At 39.3% G+C, this 15,237-nt stretch overlaps 1 protein-coding gene across 3 annotated transcripts in view; it reads right to left on the bottom strand.

Moving 5' to 3' along the window:
- Nucleotides 1-15,231, bottom strand: part of NKAIN2 (Na+/K+ transporting ATPase interacting 2) — an 805,068-nt gene extending 789,837 nt beyond the window's left edge. For all 3 annotated transcript variants that reach the window (XR_001360684.1, XR_313172.2, XM_005858952.2), the window contains exon 1: nucleotides 15,016-15,231. Coding sequence is in view for 1 of the 3 variants with exons in the window: in XM_005858952.2 (XP_005859014.1) it covers nucleotides 15,016-15,069 (54 nt within the window). In the remaining 2 variants the exon portion in view is untranslated. The remainder of the gene's footprint in view (nucleotides 1-15,015) is intronic.
- Between the last annotated feature and the right edge of the window lie 6 nt (nucleotides 15,232-15,237).

The raw sequence follows: 15,237 nt of genomic DNA, 5'->3' as shown, positions 1-15,237 counted from the left end.
GTATGTGTGTGTATGTGTTTCCATAAGAGTAAGGAAAGGTTTCCAAATTCTTTAGAGTGTTAAAAAATGTTGACTTCATAATATTAACTTTTATCCAAATATTTTATTGGATTAAAGGCTCATAATTTGACCCAAAACTTCTCACATACCACTTTCATGTAAATAAGTACATGTCTATCTCATATTTAATATCTGAAATCTTTCCTAAGACATTTCATGAAGATACACACATTTACACACACACACAAACACACACTGCACATTTTAGCAGACTATTGGATTTGGAAGAGAACAAATTATAAGTGTCAGATACTCACTGGCAGTCTTTACTGGCACCAAAGGAAAGATGACATTCACTAAGTCTTAGGTTACAGCCACCTGGCTCAAACTAAAGTGAGCAAAACAGCTAAGAATACAAAGGCTTGGTTGAGCCCATATTGACCATAAAAAGTAGCTTTCAAATAAATCTAGATTCAACATTGCCTCTCCAGTTGATATTCCCGCAAATGCTTACTCAACATTCCCCTTGCCTGATATATGTCAACCTACATTCCAGTCTCTTGTATTTATATTCAGATCTAACAGATCTTTGCAATATGTAACTAATGTTGTATACACTATATTAAAGCTAGATAATATAAATTTAAAATACATAAATTAGCATTTTTAAAGATCTCACTCTTTTTTTAATGTGTATTTTATTGATTTTTTTTAGAGAGAGAAGGGAGAGGGAGAGAGACATTGATGTGAGGATTGAACCCACAAACTGGGTAAGTACCCTGACCGGGAATTGAACCAGAGACCTTTTAGTGCACAGGATAACACTCAACCAACTGAGCCACACTGGCCAGGGGCATAAATTAACATTTTTTAAAAATGGACCATGAGCCCTAACCGGTTTGGCTCAGTGGATAGAGCGTCGGCCTGCGGACTAAGGGGTCCCAGGTTCGATTCTGGTCAAGGGCATGTACCTTGGTTGTGGGCACATGCCCAGTAGGAGGTGTGCAGGAGGCAGCTGAATCGATGTCTCTCTCTCATCGATGTTTCTAATTCTCTATCCCTCTCCCTTCCTCTCTGTAAAAAATCAATAAAATATATTTTAAAAAATAAAAAATAAAAATAAAAATGGACCATGATGGCCCAGATTGCATAAACAGTTATTTTTCAGCAACACTGATCTTATTTTTATTAAGCTTAAATGTGATCTTATATTAAATAATGAACAGAGAACAGTAAAGCATTTTAGCTACTATCATATTAAGTACACAGTATGGCTAGTCTATATATATAAAAGCCAAGCAGCCAGAACGACGGAACAACCAGTTGCTATGATGTGCACTGCATTGGCCAACCGGCCCAATCAGGGCCCCAATCACCCCAACCTCCTGTGGCCCATCCCCCTAGCTGGCCCCACCCCTGATTGGGTCCCCCACCCCGATCAGGGGCGGGGCCAGCCGACCAACCTTCTGCACCCCCCCATGCCAGGCCTGCCCTCAATCGCACCCCCTCCATTGGGGACGGGGCCGGCAGCCAACCTCCTGCGGCCCCTCCGGTCCTCATTGGCCCCATCAGGGCAGGATGGGCCAGCTGGAACCCACCCGTGCATGAATTCGGGCACTGGGCCTCTAGTAAATAAATAAATAATAAGCCTCAGGTTGCAATTTGAACCAATTTTCACTTATAACAAGCACTAGATATTACCAGCAGATCAATTTACGATAGAAACACAGCTTGACATTTCTTTCAGTTAGATCATATCCTAATTGACAAGAGGGTGGAAACATACACTTCATTTATTCAGCACATGTCATTATGCTATTCATGGGTGGACATTTCATAAATCTCACTTGATTAAGCTGATTTAGTAATTACTTAATTTCTTCCCACTGTTTGTTAATTCATTCATTCATTTTAAAACAATCATAACAGTGCTTCAGGGTAGGAATCGACTCCTGGTTCATTCCTGGAGTCTCTCTGGGTCTTCTCCATCTCCCAGCACCTCAAGGCAGGGCCCTGGGCGCGCCTGGCTCTCAGCACGTGGCTGGCAATGTTCCCATCCCCTGCTGCATCCAAACCACATCAGAAAGACTTTCAGAGAGAAGTGTTTTGTAAAGATGTTTTAATCTCACAGAATTACTTTTCACATAGGAAGTTGACATTCCTTCTCTAAATTGAGATCCCTGCCTCTGTCAACAACTTTGCTAACATTTATCATCCATGCATGCCTATCAAAGTTCAACATGCAACATTTTTATTCATATTATGAAAGATTAAATTAAAAGATGGGCCTAGCAACAGCAAACATGCAACAGAACCCTTTTGTGTGTGAAGTGTATATCAAATTGCTATATAAATCTCAAAAAAATAACACCTCATTGGGGTTTATTTCTCTCAATTTTAGGGAAAAGCTAACATTTCAGGCCATTTTGATACTTCACAAATCCATAGCATCAAAGCAGGCACAGTCACAGGGCATCATCACAACTTCTTTCTTGTGAAACAAAGTGAAAACCAATAGTTTTTCCCTTAAGGATTAAAATAAGAGAGGCATATAATACTGTTGTTACAAGATTTACAGTTACTAAATGTAAAGGGAACTTATGCCATGGTTAGGGCAGCTCTTTTTAAGCAAAAACAAATTGAGTCTGAGACTATCAAATGGTAAACTGGGAGAAGCACTGTCCCATACATCCAAGAGCCTGTGGAACTTCCCATGAATGATTTATATAAAACCAGAAATACGTTCTTAAGCAAACTCTTAATGAATTCACAGTTAAATTCACAGTCTTCACTAGACCATCCTTTAAAAAAATATCCATCATTTTAGGTAGAGTAGCATTACTTGCTTCTGAATTGTTATACATTCACCAGCCCCCCACTAGGCTCCCAGGCCTGTAGAGAAAGAGGGAAACTTTAATACGAGGCCAAAAGAAAAGCTAAACTTAGGTTCATACATGCTACTGACGAGCTAGAACTTAACTACCATCCTTCAAATGAATAAATGAAACCATATTTTATGAAAGATGGACAAAAATAAAACTTGTTTTAAAAATTTAATTCCTGTTGACAAGAGTAAAAAACACATAATCCAACACAAAGTGCCAATATTTTAGAAAAGTCATATATTACAGGTTCACTATCATCAAATTTGTGAGCCAACTTTATTTAAAAAGAAAGAAGGGAGCCCTGACCGGTTTGGCTCAGTGGATAGAGCGTCAGCCTGCGGACTGAAGGGTCCCAGGTTCGATTCTGGTCAAGGGCACGTACTTTGGTTTCGTGCACATCCCCAGTAGTGGACGTGCAGGAGGCAGCTGATCGATGTTTCTCTCTCATCGATGTTTCTAACTCTCTATCCCTCTCCCTTCCCCTCTGTAAAAAATAAATAAAAAATATTTTTAAAAAAAAGAAAGAAGGGAAAAGGAGATTCGGACTCTCTACCACCTGTGTAATATCAAATTCACAATAGCTTCTAAAGCTGTCAAATATTTAGCTCATTCACTGCTCCCAATACCTATAGTTAAACACATTCACTGACCCAATCTCGTCTCTGCACCTCAGAGTAATCAAGTGGAACAAACAAGTAGCGTTACCATAGGTAGCGAGATATTAAAGGAAAATTGGACATTGTTGAGCCTAATAGGCTGGGGCACGGAATGGGCACATGAGCCTGTGTGCTTCACCAGGAGGCGGCAGCTTCACACAGACTCCAGGGGACTTGGCCCCCGAGGAGACTTAATCCCTCCCAGCGAACAGGAAATCTCCCCAGAAGCACTGTCCTGCCCTAGATACCACATTGTCAGGGGGAGGGGGAGAGGTAGGCCCAGGCCCAATAGAAGTCAAAATGGCACAGGGGGAGGGGCTTGACCATAGTGGCCTGTAGGTCTAACTTGGGAAAGGGATCACTGGTCAGGGTTGGACCCATCAAGGCCCATGAGATTTGGGAAGCTGGTTATTTTGTTTTTGTTTTTTAAATATATTTTATTGATTTTTTACAGAGAGGAAGGGAGAGGGATAGAGAGTTAGAAACATCGATGAGAGAGAAACATCATCAGCTGCCTCCTGCACACTCCTGACTGGGGATGTGCCCGCAACCAAGGTACATGCCCCCGACCGGAATTGAACCTGGGACCCTTCAGTCCACAGGCCGAAGCTCTAGCCACTGAGCCAAACCGGTCAGGGCGGGAAGCTGTTTATTTTGAAAAAGCTCCTGGTCATAACCCAGGGGAACAGAGAAGAGCTTTCTCGCAGAGCACACGCGACCATGCGGGCCTAGTAGCCAACTGGGGCGGCAGCCGCACAGGCTCCACAGGATAAACTTAAATATGAAACAAACTCGGCACACTGGCCTTCGTTTTGGCCTTAATGAAGGCAAGACGGGACTTTTTCAAGGGCGGGCGGAGAGAGATGGGACACTGATAACCCAGGGGTCTATTTCCACCCCAATAAATCTTGCCACACCACAGTCTCCCATGGGTGGGACCTTGGCATCCTTTCTTCAATCCCATGAAAGAGCCCAATTTCCATTGGCAACAGTAGCACCTGGATACACCATATACTCTAGGCCAAGCATGTCAAACTCAAAGGCTAACACGGGCCAAATAAACAAGGTTTAAGTTTATGTGGGCCGCAAAAAAAACAAAAGCTTCAATTTTCATAGAAATATAGGTTTATTTCGATAGAGACATGCTGAATACAAAGGGCTGCAATAAATGAGTAATCATTAACATAAAATAATAGAACATTTTAATAAAAATTAATATTTTTTCTTGAATATTAAGCTACCAGACACTGAATAACTGCATAAATTAATAAGCATAACTGCACAAATTAATAAGCGTAATGCAATTAAACCTATTTTTCTTGTTCTCCGAAAGCAAAATATTTCCTGTTGCACACACCAAACAAGTCAGTCCAAGACTAATGACGTGGCCATCGGCTGCTAGAATATTCGCTGCTGGTATTAGTGGAGAGAAATGGTGTGCCTGTGCGTAAGGCACGTAAGGGAAATGAATGCAACACAATTATAGTAATCAGTCATTAGCGAACATTGTAGTTCGTTATTAATAATTATGTATAACAGGATATTGTAAAAATTAAGTTACGATATTTTTATTAAAACATTTCTTACATACCGTCATATTGGCTGGGCCGCAAAAATATTCATGTGGGCCGGGAGTTTGACATGCTTGCTCTCGGGCATATGATTCTTATCTCACAAAGAGAATGAAGTCAGATTCCCTGTGTCATAAGGAGGAATGAATTCTGACCTCCAGGAGCAAGCTCAAGGCCTAGGAGATGCTCAAGACCAAGACAAATTAGCACCCCCCTTCTCCAGGGGCCAAGAACACAGAAAGCAGCACACCACTGGGCTATGATGCTCTCTTCTCACTGGAGCCTGGAGAAGTCCTCCCCATTTTCCCCCCAGTGCCATTAGAGGCTGCCCTTTATACAAGTACTACTTAGAGAGATCTGCCTTATATATCTCCTATGGCTAGGAGCCCATACAGATAAGGCTCACATGAATTCCCTACCACTGAACATTTTAGACATCACATTGACTCTCCATCATTTGACACACAGCTATCAGTTAAAGGATTTGAAACACGTCCTTATTCTTTTGTGCGATTAGCATCATACAAATGCATACAAAGACTTCTGTTAACAGGAGAGATCTGATCCCTCCATTCCAAACTAAGACCCATTTGTTTTCAAAGAATGCAACATTGTTGGGGTTTTAAATGTACCACTGTTTTAGAGTGTATGCATTGATTAGAAAACAAAAGTGATATGAGGACTCACTCTTCACCACTCAGCCTGCAAAGGCAGAGATTTAGGATATGATGCTAGAAGAGTGAGTTTGGTTTTAGATGTAGGGTACAGACATTGCTCCTCGTCACCATTTTTAAAAGAAAGTGCTTCTTCAGATGCCCTCTGCCAGGTGTCCCGAAGTTCCAAACATCCTTGGAAACTTATTGCACCATGTCCTCTTCTTTGCTACATCAGCAATGGGGCTTGACTTCATATCACTGTTAAGGGTTGTGATTTTAGTGGCTGAAACATAATTTCAAGAAACTCAAGTACACATAAAAGTAACAGCCACGTATCTGAAAACAAGGTTCCCTTCATTTATTTTAACTACGTGATAATAATATTCTTAAACATCCTTATGCGTCCCTATTTGTCATGTATCTGTTAAATGGGTTAAAACTTTCCATGCTGAATTCTTAGCCTTCAAACATTGTTTAGATAAAAAACAGTATTAACTTTCGGACTGTATCATTAGCCTAGAGAAAAAACTTCACTGAAAGTGTTTCTGAAAATACTAGTTCCACGGAAGATTAATAGGGGTATCAGAAAGAAAGAGGTTCCTTGGTTCATTGTAAGCACTTTGCAAGTATTTGCGGAGATAAATGGACTTAAGCAAGGGTTTCTTCAGTTTAGGACTTCCTGGAACTGCTAGTATATTTTGTGACTCTTAAGGATAAGGTAGGAGAGGGAATAAAACCTGCAGTGTTGCAAAACTTATTTAACCTCAGAGCTCACGTTTAGCAGATCATTTTGCAGAACTAGCTCCCACAGAACACAGTTTTAGAATTGCAGGCTTGAAGAGAAAGCATGCTGACTGGTTTGCAAAATCTAAGTTTAATTCCTAATGGACACTTAAAGTAGGTACCTCAGACACAGCAGTATATTGTTCTGTCGATTTAAACCAACCGCACCTCGTGTTAAAATCCTTATTTATGTAGCACCCCCTCGGACAAAAATGATGGTGCGTGAAGAAAACATGTTTCTGCAGGAAACTAGTCATGGCAACGAGGGGCACAGGTCAAGTGATGTATCAGCATTCCAGTAACTGTTCCTACTCTGGCTAGAGGAACATTCCTGAAATATTAAACTATTAACAATCACCAAGATTTTCCAGGTATTGGCAGTCACACAACAATAAAGCCTTAAATTTGGGAAGCTCTTTCACGTCAACGTTAAGCACAGTTTTCTCCCCAGATGCTCCTAGGTGTTCCATAGGGTAAATAGGTCACGAATTACCTGCCCCACTTTTCAAATGAGGAAATGACACTCGGGAATATAAATGGCCCGAGCAAAGTCACAGTTATTTACTTGTCCAGTGTGAGAGCACTCGACTGGGCAGAGGAAAATCTGCCTTCTCACTTAGCCCAGTGCTTTTTCAGCATATTCCCACCTCTCGCTCTCTCTCTCCCCCAGGCAACGTGAGAAGCTGTTCCAGAAATTTAGACTGAGGGGCTCGGCTAGAAAGAGAGGCAGATGAAGAAACCAATTCTGCTCCAGCATCGCCAGGCACACGGGGTATATTAGAGGCACGGAATCTCTTTCAGATTTTTCTATATCAATATTTATTGCAAAGACGCAAATGCTGTGAAAAGACCTTCTAGTTCCCTTATTTAAACTTCTGAATAGCGACTAAGCTAGAAGTCAGAAATAAGCATACTGGGTCCTAAAAAAATGGTTTTCTTTCACATGAACCACAAGTCAAATGAAGAAATGAGCTATTTATCTGGTTGGGTTGAAGAATTTCATACACGGGTCATGCATTCACACACCATTAAAGAAGATCTGTGTTCTAGGCCTGGAGTTCTCAAAGTCTGGTCCCTGACAAGCATCAACAGTGTCCCCTGGGAACTCATTAGAAATGCAAATTCTAGTTCTAGGCCCTCCCCTAGACCTACTAAACCAGAACTCAGGTGTGGGCCTACTGATTTGCATAGAAAAGACCTGCCAATGATTTTGACCTCAGACTCCAGTTCTAAAAGTGCTCTAGGATATTCAATGCACATTTTAAATAACCTGTACTAGCCCGGCTGGTATAGCTCAGTGGTTGAGCACTAACCCATACAACAGGAGGCCACAGGTTCTATTCCCAGTCAGGGTCAGGGCACATAACTGGGTTATGGGCTCAATCCCGGGGGCGGGGGGGGGGCAAGCGGGAGGCAGTCGATTTATGTTGATGTTTCTCATCAATGCTTCAATCTCTCTCTCCCTCTCCCTTCCTCTCTCTCTCTAAAAATAAATAAATAAATAAATAAATAAATAAACGCACATTTAAATAACTTATTATTCAAAGTCATTTCCAACAATAATTTAACTAATAATCTCACCAGTAGTAGCCTGGGTGGACTTAGGATTTGGGAAATGTTTAAACAAAGAAAAAACAGGCAAATGACATTACTCTACATTAGCCATTCATCATGGAATGGTTTCATAAAGAACAGGAAGTTGAGAAAAATGAATACGTTTCTTCTTCCCATAGAATCTTCTTTAAGCGTACCTGAGAAGGTTTCCAAGCCATTACTGAGTAATTATTTCTCAATAGTTGGCCAGACATGCATAGAAGCTGTATCCTTTCCCCACCCCTAACAACAGAAGCACCAGCTCTCCCCAGCGATGACTGCTGTAGAGTAGAGCTGCATGGGTGTTTTTAGGTTAGAGAACGCTCACTCAGCAAGAGGCACTGGTTCTGCCTGGGGAAGCCTCTCCTTTCATTCTCTAGTGCACTCAGCAGCAGCTCATAGTCTTGAAACCCAAGTGCACCTGGCCAGTTTGGACCAGAGGCTGGCCTCAAAGCCATCCCCACTGCGTAGGCTTAGTCTTGTGTTGATGACTGTGTCCATCAGGAATTAGTAGGTATATGTTGCCTTTGTTAGTAAAACAAATGTAAGCTAAATGATAGAGGCTTATGTTACATGGAAAGGATGCAGTGTAGCTCAGTGGCACAAACTCAGTCTGTCTCCAAGTCGAACAGACCTGGATTTAAACGTAAGCTCTCCCACTCACTTACTAAGAGGGAGACTTAAGAAAGTCCCTTAAACTTCCAAAGCCTCCGTTTCTTCCTCTGTAAAATGAGGGTATTGATATCTATTACCTACCTCATAGGAATGTTAGAAAGAAATCAATGAAAATGACATATATTTAGTATTTAGCCCAGAACAAGCCTCCAATAAATTCCAACAGTTTTCATTATTAAGTACTTGGCAAAACTGAATTTTTAAAGCATAACAAGCTTTAAAAATACAATTTTTTTATTGCTTAAAGTATTACAAAGGGTATTACATATGTGTCCTTTTTTTCCCCCGCCCTTGACAATCCCCTGGCCTCCCCAGACTGGCTATCATCAACAAATCAACAAACGACAAGTGCTGGAGAGGATGTGGAGAAAAAGGAACACTTGTGCACTGCTGGTGGGAATGCAGACTGGTGCAGCCACTATGGAAGACAGTATGGAGTTTCCTCAAAAAACAAAACATGGAACTCCCATTTGACCCTGTGATCCCACTTCTAGGAATATATCCCAAGAAACCAGAAACACCAATCAGAAAGGATATGTGCACCCATATGTTCATAGCAGCACAATTCACCATAGCTAAGATCTGGAAACAGCCTAAGTGCCCATCAGTAGATGAATGGATTAGAAAACTGTGGTACATCTACACGATGGAATACTATGCTGCTGTAAAAAAGAAGAACTCTTACCATTTGCAACGGCATGGATGGAACTGGAGAGCATTATGCTAAGTGAAATAAGCCAGTCAATGAAGGAAAAATACCACAAATTTTTTTTTAAAAAAAACACACTATTTTTTCAAAGTGCATATAAAAGTTAATTGATTTGTAAGTTTTCAAAGTGTTTTTAGAGGGATCAAATTTAGCATGTGATCCATAAGTAATTTAAAAGGTACGATTTGTTAGCATTAAAAGTCACACTAACTCTACTCCAGGTTGAAAAATAAGGTCTATAGCTTGCATTAGATTAAAAGTTACAACTATTTCTATCAGTTAACCCCAGAGCCTGTTTTAGGGGTTAAGCAAAAGGAAAACACTCCTTTCAAGAACATGGCGTAAGTAATGCCTTTACATAGTAAGAGCTTTCAAATTAAACACACCAGAAATATTAAAAGTTTGTTAATTTCATTTTACACCCTGCCTGGACAAAGAAAACAATATAAATGCCTTCATAACTTTTAAATGTCCTTCACTTTCTTGGGGTTGGTAAGAACACTGTTATTCCCACCCTACTGAAATGAAGTATGTATAGACACAGTACTTGTTTCTATTGTTGTTATGGGGGGGAAAGAATCCTAGATAAACATCATATCTTGGTGACCTATGTATTTTACTATATTGACAATAAACACTAATAAGTTTCTATGGGAGAGAAAGGGCACCAAAATTGGAAGAGTTCTTTATCTAGATGCAAAAAAAAAGACTAGAAATATTTCTCCTACATGGGTGTTTGATTTCTGACATTACATTTTTAAGGCATGGATATAGGGTAATTTCCATTATTAGCAATATTTGTCTCAAAGCTACTTTTGAAAAATTACACTGAGCTGCTTGAAATTCTACTAAATAACTGAAATACAGCCTTTGAAATTTTAGCCATTAGTAGTATATATAAATATTTAATGCAATGGATGCCATGATGTTAATATTTTTATATACAGTATAAATGTAGAAATATTAAAATGTGCTTCTGTCTCAGATTTTACATTTTTGTCTGAGAGAGAGAGAGAGAGAGAGAGAGAGAGAGAGAATGCCATTCTGAAATTCTTGACTTGGCAAGAGGAGAATCTGACCCCAAAGTCAAGCAGCATCCGAGGGAAAGGAGGTGGGAGTGCCCGTCTGCATTCCTGGGCCACTGCCCAGACACGGGCCCCCTGCCAGAGATGACTCTGGCATTCTGCACGGGAAACGCTGCCCATCCAAGGCTTTATTTTATTTGAGAAAGAGGAACATCTCTGCACAGACTGGCTATTTGAAACTTCGGGTGTATGAGAAAAAAAGCTGCCACTCGGTTTGTGAACCAAGGAAGACAGCAGGACCCTGGAAGAAATTTCTACATCTTTCTTGGTAAACATTAGAGGAGAGTAGTGCTGAATTACAATGAAAGAATAAATAAATATATGTGTGTGTGTGTGTCAAAATGTTGGGGTGCAAATATAGACAATGTCTAAAAAGAAGAAAGTAAGTTTACAACTTAGCAAACTCTTAGCATCCATTTACACTATATGTTTCTGAAGTATTACCTGGAAAGTTTTAGTCTTCTCCAGGAATGAGATTGATTAACGACCTCAAGATTGGATTATCAATGATATCGGAATCTAAAATGTTTAATTCTCTGAGCAGGAGTGTTTGACAGGTAAAATTCTGCACTTGCAGAGAACTTTCAAACTTGTGAAAAGTATCCTAGGAAAAGCATAACATCCTGCCTGCACTTTTCGAGGTACTGCTTTATTTTCTAAGACGTAATTAAAAGGCATGTAAGCGTGAACACTGAACAAAATCACGATTGACACCACTAAGATACTCCATGGTTATAATAAGTTTGTTTCTATTTAGTCCATCTATGTACTCATGGCCTTCTCTAATAAATGTGTACCCCTGAAAGTGCTTAGTAACAGTAAAGGAGAAAGCAACTGATCATTCTTACTTAAGTTTCAAATGTGCTTCTTCACACAGCTGCACACGCATGTGTACCCAATTGTTAGTTGCACCTGCTCCAAGTTAGCCATATTTCATAGAGCACAGGCGAGAATGACATTTCCAAGTGTTAATCTGTTGAATGTAAATCTGTGCTTTCTTTCAATAGTTTAGGACTCTTATGCTTTGTGCCACATAGGAGCCTCGTGTATACAATGGGGGCGATTTTGAATTTCCTTACTAGAAAACAAAGCTGTCTTTGACATCTAAAGTAAGTTATATTCTTCCATATTATTACTGAGTGATATTTTTCAATATTTATATAAAGGACTCTTTCATTCAACCAAACATTTTTTTTAAAGCGGAAACTTTTTCAAACTGGTGCAAGTTGCAAATAAGAGTTTAAATTGTTCTTATCCTGCACCCGCTATATCCACCCCTTCAAATGTCATGATGATTTTTGTTACTACCTGAAATCTTCAGTTTCTGAGCATTAAAAACAGCAATGATAAGAGGAAAATTACCTTCTTGAGATTATGAGCTTAAACTCCAGATTCTGCATGTGCAGCAAATCGGTTTCCAGAGATCACAGCCCTTTGGGTAGGAAACACCCTAAAACCTGAAGTTGGAGTAACTATACAGCTCAGAGAGGCATGACATGAACATTTTGTTTTATATCTCTGTTGTATGAAATTCCAATGTCTTGTTTTATAACCTGATTTCCTGATTTTTAAAGGAATGTATATTTATTCACACTTGTATTCTGCCAAGCATTAAATTAAAAGCGTCTTTAACAAATTAAAAGCAACTATATAGAATCTTGACAGGTAACTTTCTCTGCAGGGTTAGTCTCTGTCCCTCACTTGTTAAAAAAGTGACAAATGAGGTTCCCGTTTCCACAACACCCAAAGCTACCTCATTTGCTACTAAGATAGTTGCAAGTTTATGTAAATATAAATATTTCTTTAAGTCTAATGAAAATACACTCTACTTACAAAATTGGAGGTAAATGTTTTCAGAAACTTAAAGGTACTTAAGAAAGAAATTCAATAAAGTTTCTATCTTAGACTATCATGTTCTTTAATTAATTTTAACAAACTAAAATTTTTCTGTACAGCTACAACAAAAAGAATACATCCAAATGTTTTAAGAACCCACACTACACACTTCAGGAGTAAACAAAACTAAGTGAACTTTTGTGTCAGTCAGTGGTACATGAGTCATAACTTATTCTGGAAACCTGGCTACTTATAAAACAATCTTTACTCAAAATAGCTCAAAGATACAAAAAGTTTTTACAGATCTATCAAGAGCAAAGGAAAATATATACACCCACCTAAGTTTTTGGTGTTCAGGGCTTTGCAACTATTAACTTGCAAAAGAATCCTTTTATTTAAAACGAAATACTATATTCCTAAGAAGCAACAATTACCAGAAATCTCTGAGGTCCTTTAAATGTGATCACCCCTCCCTATCAAGCCAATGGGATTTTCTTCCTCCTTTGTTTTTTGTTCTGCATCTGCATGAACATGGCTGCTAATTATATCATCCTGGTAGCACATATGTCTGAATGGGAAAAAAAATCTCATGATCCTTATTGAGCATAAAATATTTCCTGGTATTCAAATGTGTATACTAGTACTTGCTTAGATTGAGCACTCCTATATTGCAGCAAATTCTATTTTGTTAGAGAACTTAGCTCTGATCAGAATTTCCGTTTCATTAGTGATGTAGCACCTTTCCTAAAACCCAGTGCATGTAGACATGCATAGGAACACACACACACACACACACACACACACACACACACATAAACCTTGAGCCTTATCCTGCTACTTTGTGTATTTAGCTTCCCTATTTGCATATTTATGTTTTTCTTAAATTGTTTAAGTTCTTGAAGAGTTTGTAATCACTCAAAACACCATATAGATCTAATGCCTACATTTGCCATAATAAAGCTCTACTATGTTAAATGGTTAAAGTTAAATTATATTTTTAAAACTGAAATTTAAAAGAGTATAAGAATGATATTTCCCACCCACTCATTCTCAGTTTTATGCTTTTACACAATGAATAAGCAAATGCTTTCTTTTCCAACTCATATATGAATATAAAAATGTTTTGAAAATGTTCATGCAATTTGGCATACTTAGCCTAATGTAGTTTAACAAAGTAAGCTCTCTTATTGTTCTGATCACCTTTATCATTAAGAGTAAAAATCCTTTATTTTAAAACATAAATTAATGTGTGGTAGAAAAAAATAAAGTGGTTTATACATCATCAAGAAAATACTACATTCTTAAAATTATATTGATATGTCTATCTTCTTTTTCTTAATTCACAGGTCGAAATATATGTCATAAGATAACTTTCCTGGAAAAGATAAACATCCTGAGATAATATACAAGAAAAAGAACTATTCAGCTAAAGACTGAACAAAACAATAACAGCAACCACCACTCATGACAACTGCTAACAAAGAACACTTAAGGAATTCTATCAGTTTCATTAGCAAATCCTTGCTCTTCTGAATACTTTACTGATTGGACTCTCAGAAATTTCCTTCAGTCTTGTCCTTTCAGCCTTTACGAAACAGTTGTTCGAAATGTAAGTGGCTATTCAGATTAATATATACTTTCCAGGGAAAGCTATTTTATAGCAGGAGCGAGCAAGTACCTCCTAGTTCAAATTAACCACTTCCAGTGGTCTATTTTTCACCTCTAAAGTGTTTTCAGCCCCTCTTTCTGTTGCCCTTAGGAAATTTAAATTCAGAGACATGGCACTTCCATTATTGGCTCCTTGCCTCTTTAAAACTGAACAACGTTCCTCAAAAAGTAGTACATATAATTCTCCACCCTATAGGATCAAACAATAGTATCTATTTCAGGAGCAATTACATGCATAATGTAAGACAGAATATTTCTTCCTTTGAACTGTTTGCAATAATTGTGATTTGAAGGCTACTGGTCCGGTCATTGGCAATGGTGTTGCTAAGTTCATCTAAGTATTTCTCTTCAATCTACATACTTTTAAAACTCAATGTGGCTTCCAGATCAAGCCACTTTAACGATACCATCTGCCCTACATAGTGGTTTGTTACAGCATTAGACTTATAAGACAATATATTCCGTGAAAAATAACACGTCAATGAAGAAACAAAGATCCTGCAAAAATAGGCGTATAGAAGTAAAAAAAAAAAAAAAATTCCACATTTCTCTGATACCTGTATTACATGTGACGATCACGTTATTACAGTTATGGGAATGCAAAGCATAAAAGAACAACAGCTAATCTTGCTTTGCTTAAATAAATTAAAGACAAGTTTAACCCGCACCCGCCAAACTGTCTTCCGAGGGACAGCAATAGGTGGGGGGTGGAAGGCTCACCGCTGTACCACACCGTGCGTCTCCCTGAAATCATTTTAAATATAGACACTATATCTGTCACCTTTTCTCTGTTACTTTTTCTCCCAATCTCATCCACTGCAGACCCTATACTGACCCCCACCCCCGCCCACTAGCTCAGAGGCGCGTTACAGAAGAAGAGGACCCAAGTGCCACTTACCAGTTGCATGCCACAGATAAAGATCAGCGTGCACCTGCCATTGCAATAACCCATGGTTTCCGAGACCCCTGCCACAGCCAGACTGTCCCGCGTCGGCCACCGTCGAGCCCCCACTTTATCCAATCAGATCGCCGGGAAGGACAGGCAGACCTGCCGAGGGCTCGGGGGCTCCGGGCTGCCGCTGCCAGCGTCCTGGGAACGGACAGGCATTAGGACCTGCAG

Source organism: Myotis brandtii, unplaced genomic scaffold, assembly GCF_000412655.1.
Source record: "Myotis brandtii unplaced genomic scaffold, ASM41265v1 scaffold123, whole genome shotgun sequence".
NCBI classification, from domain to species: Eukaryota; Metazoa; Chordata; class Mammalia; order Chiroptera; family Vespertilionidae; genus Myotis; species Myotis brandtii.
This window is presented reverse-complemented; position numbering and strand designations above follow the sequence as displayed.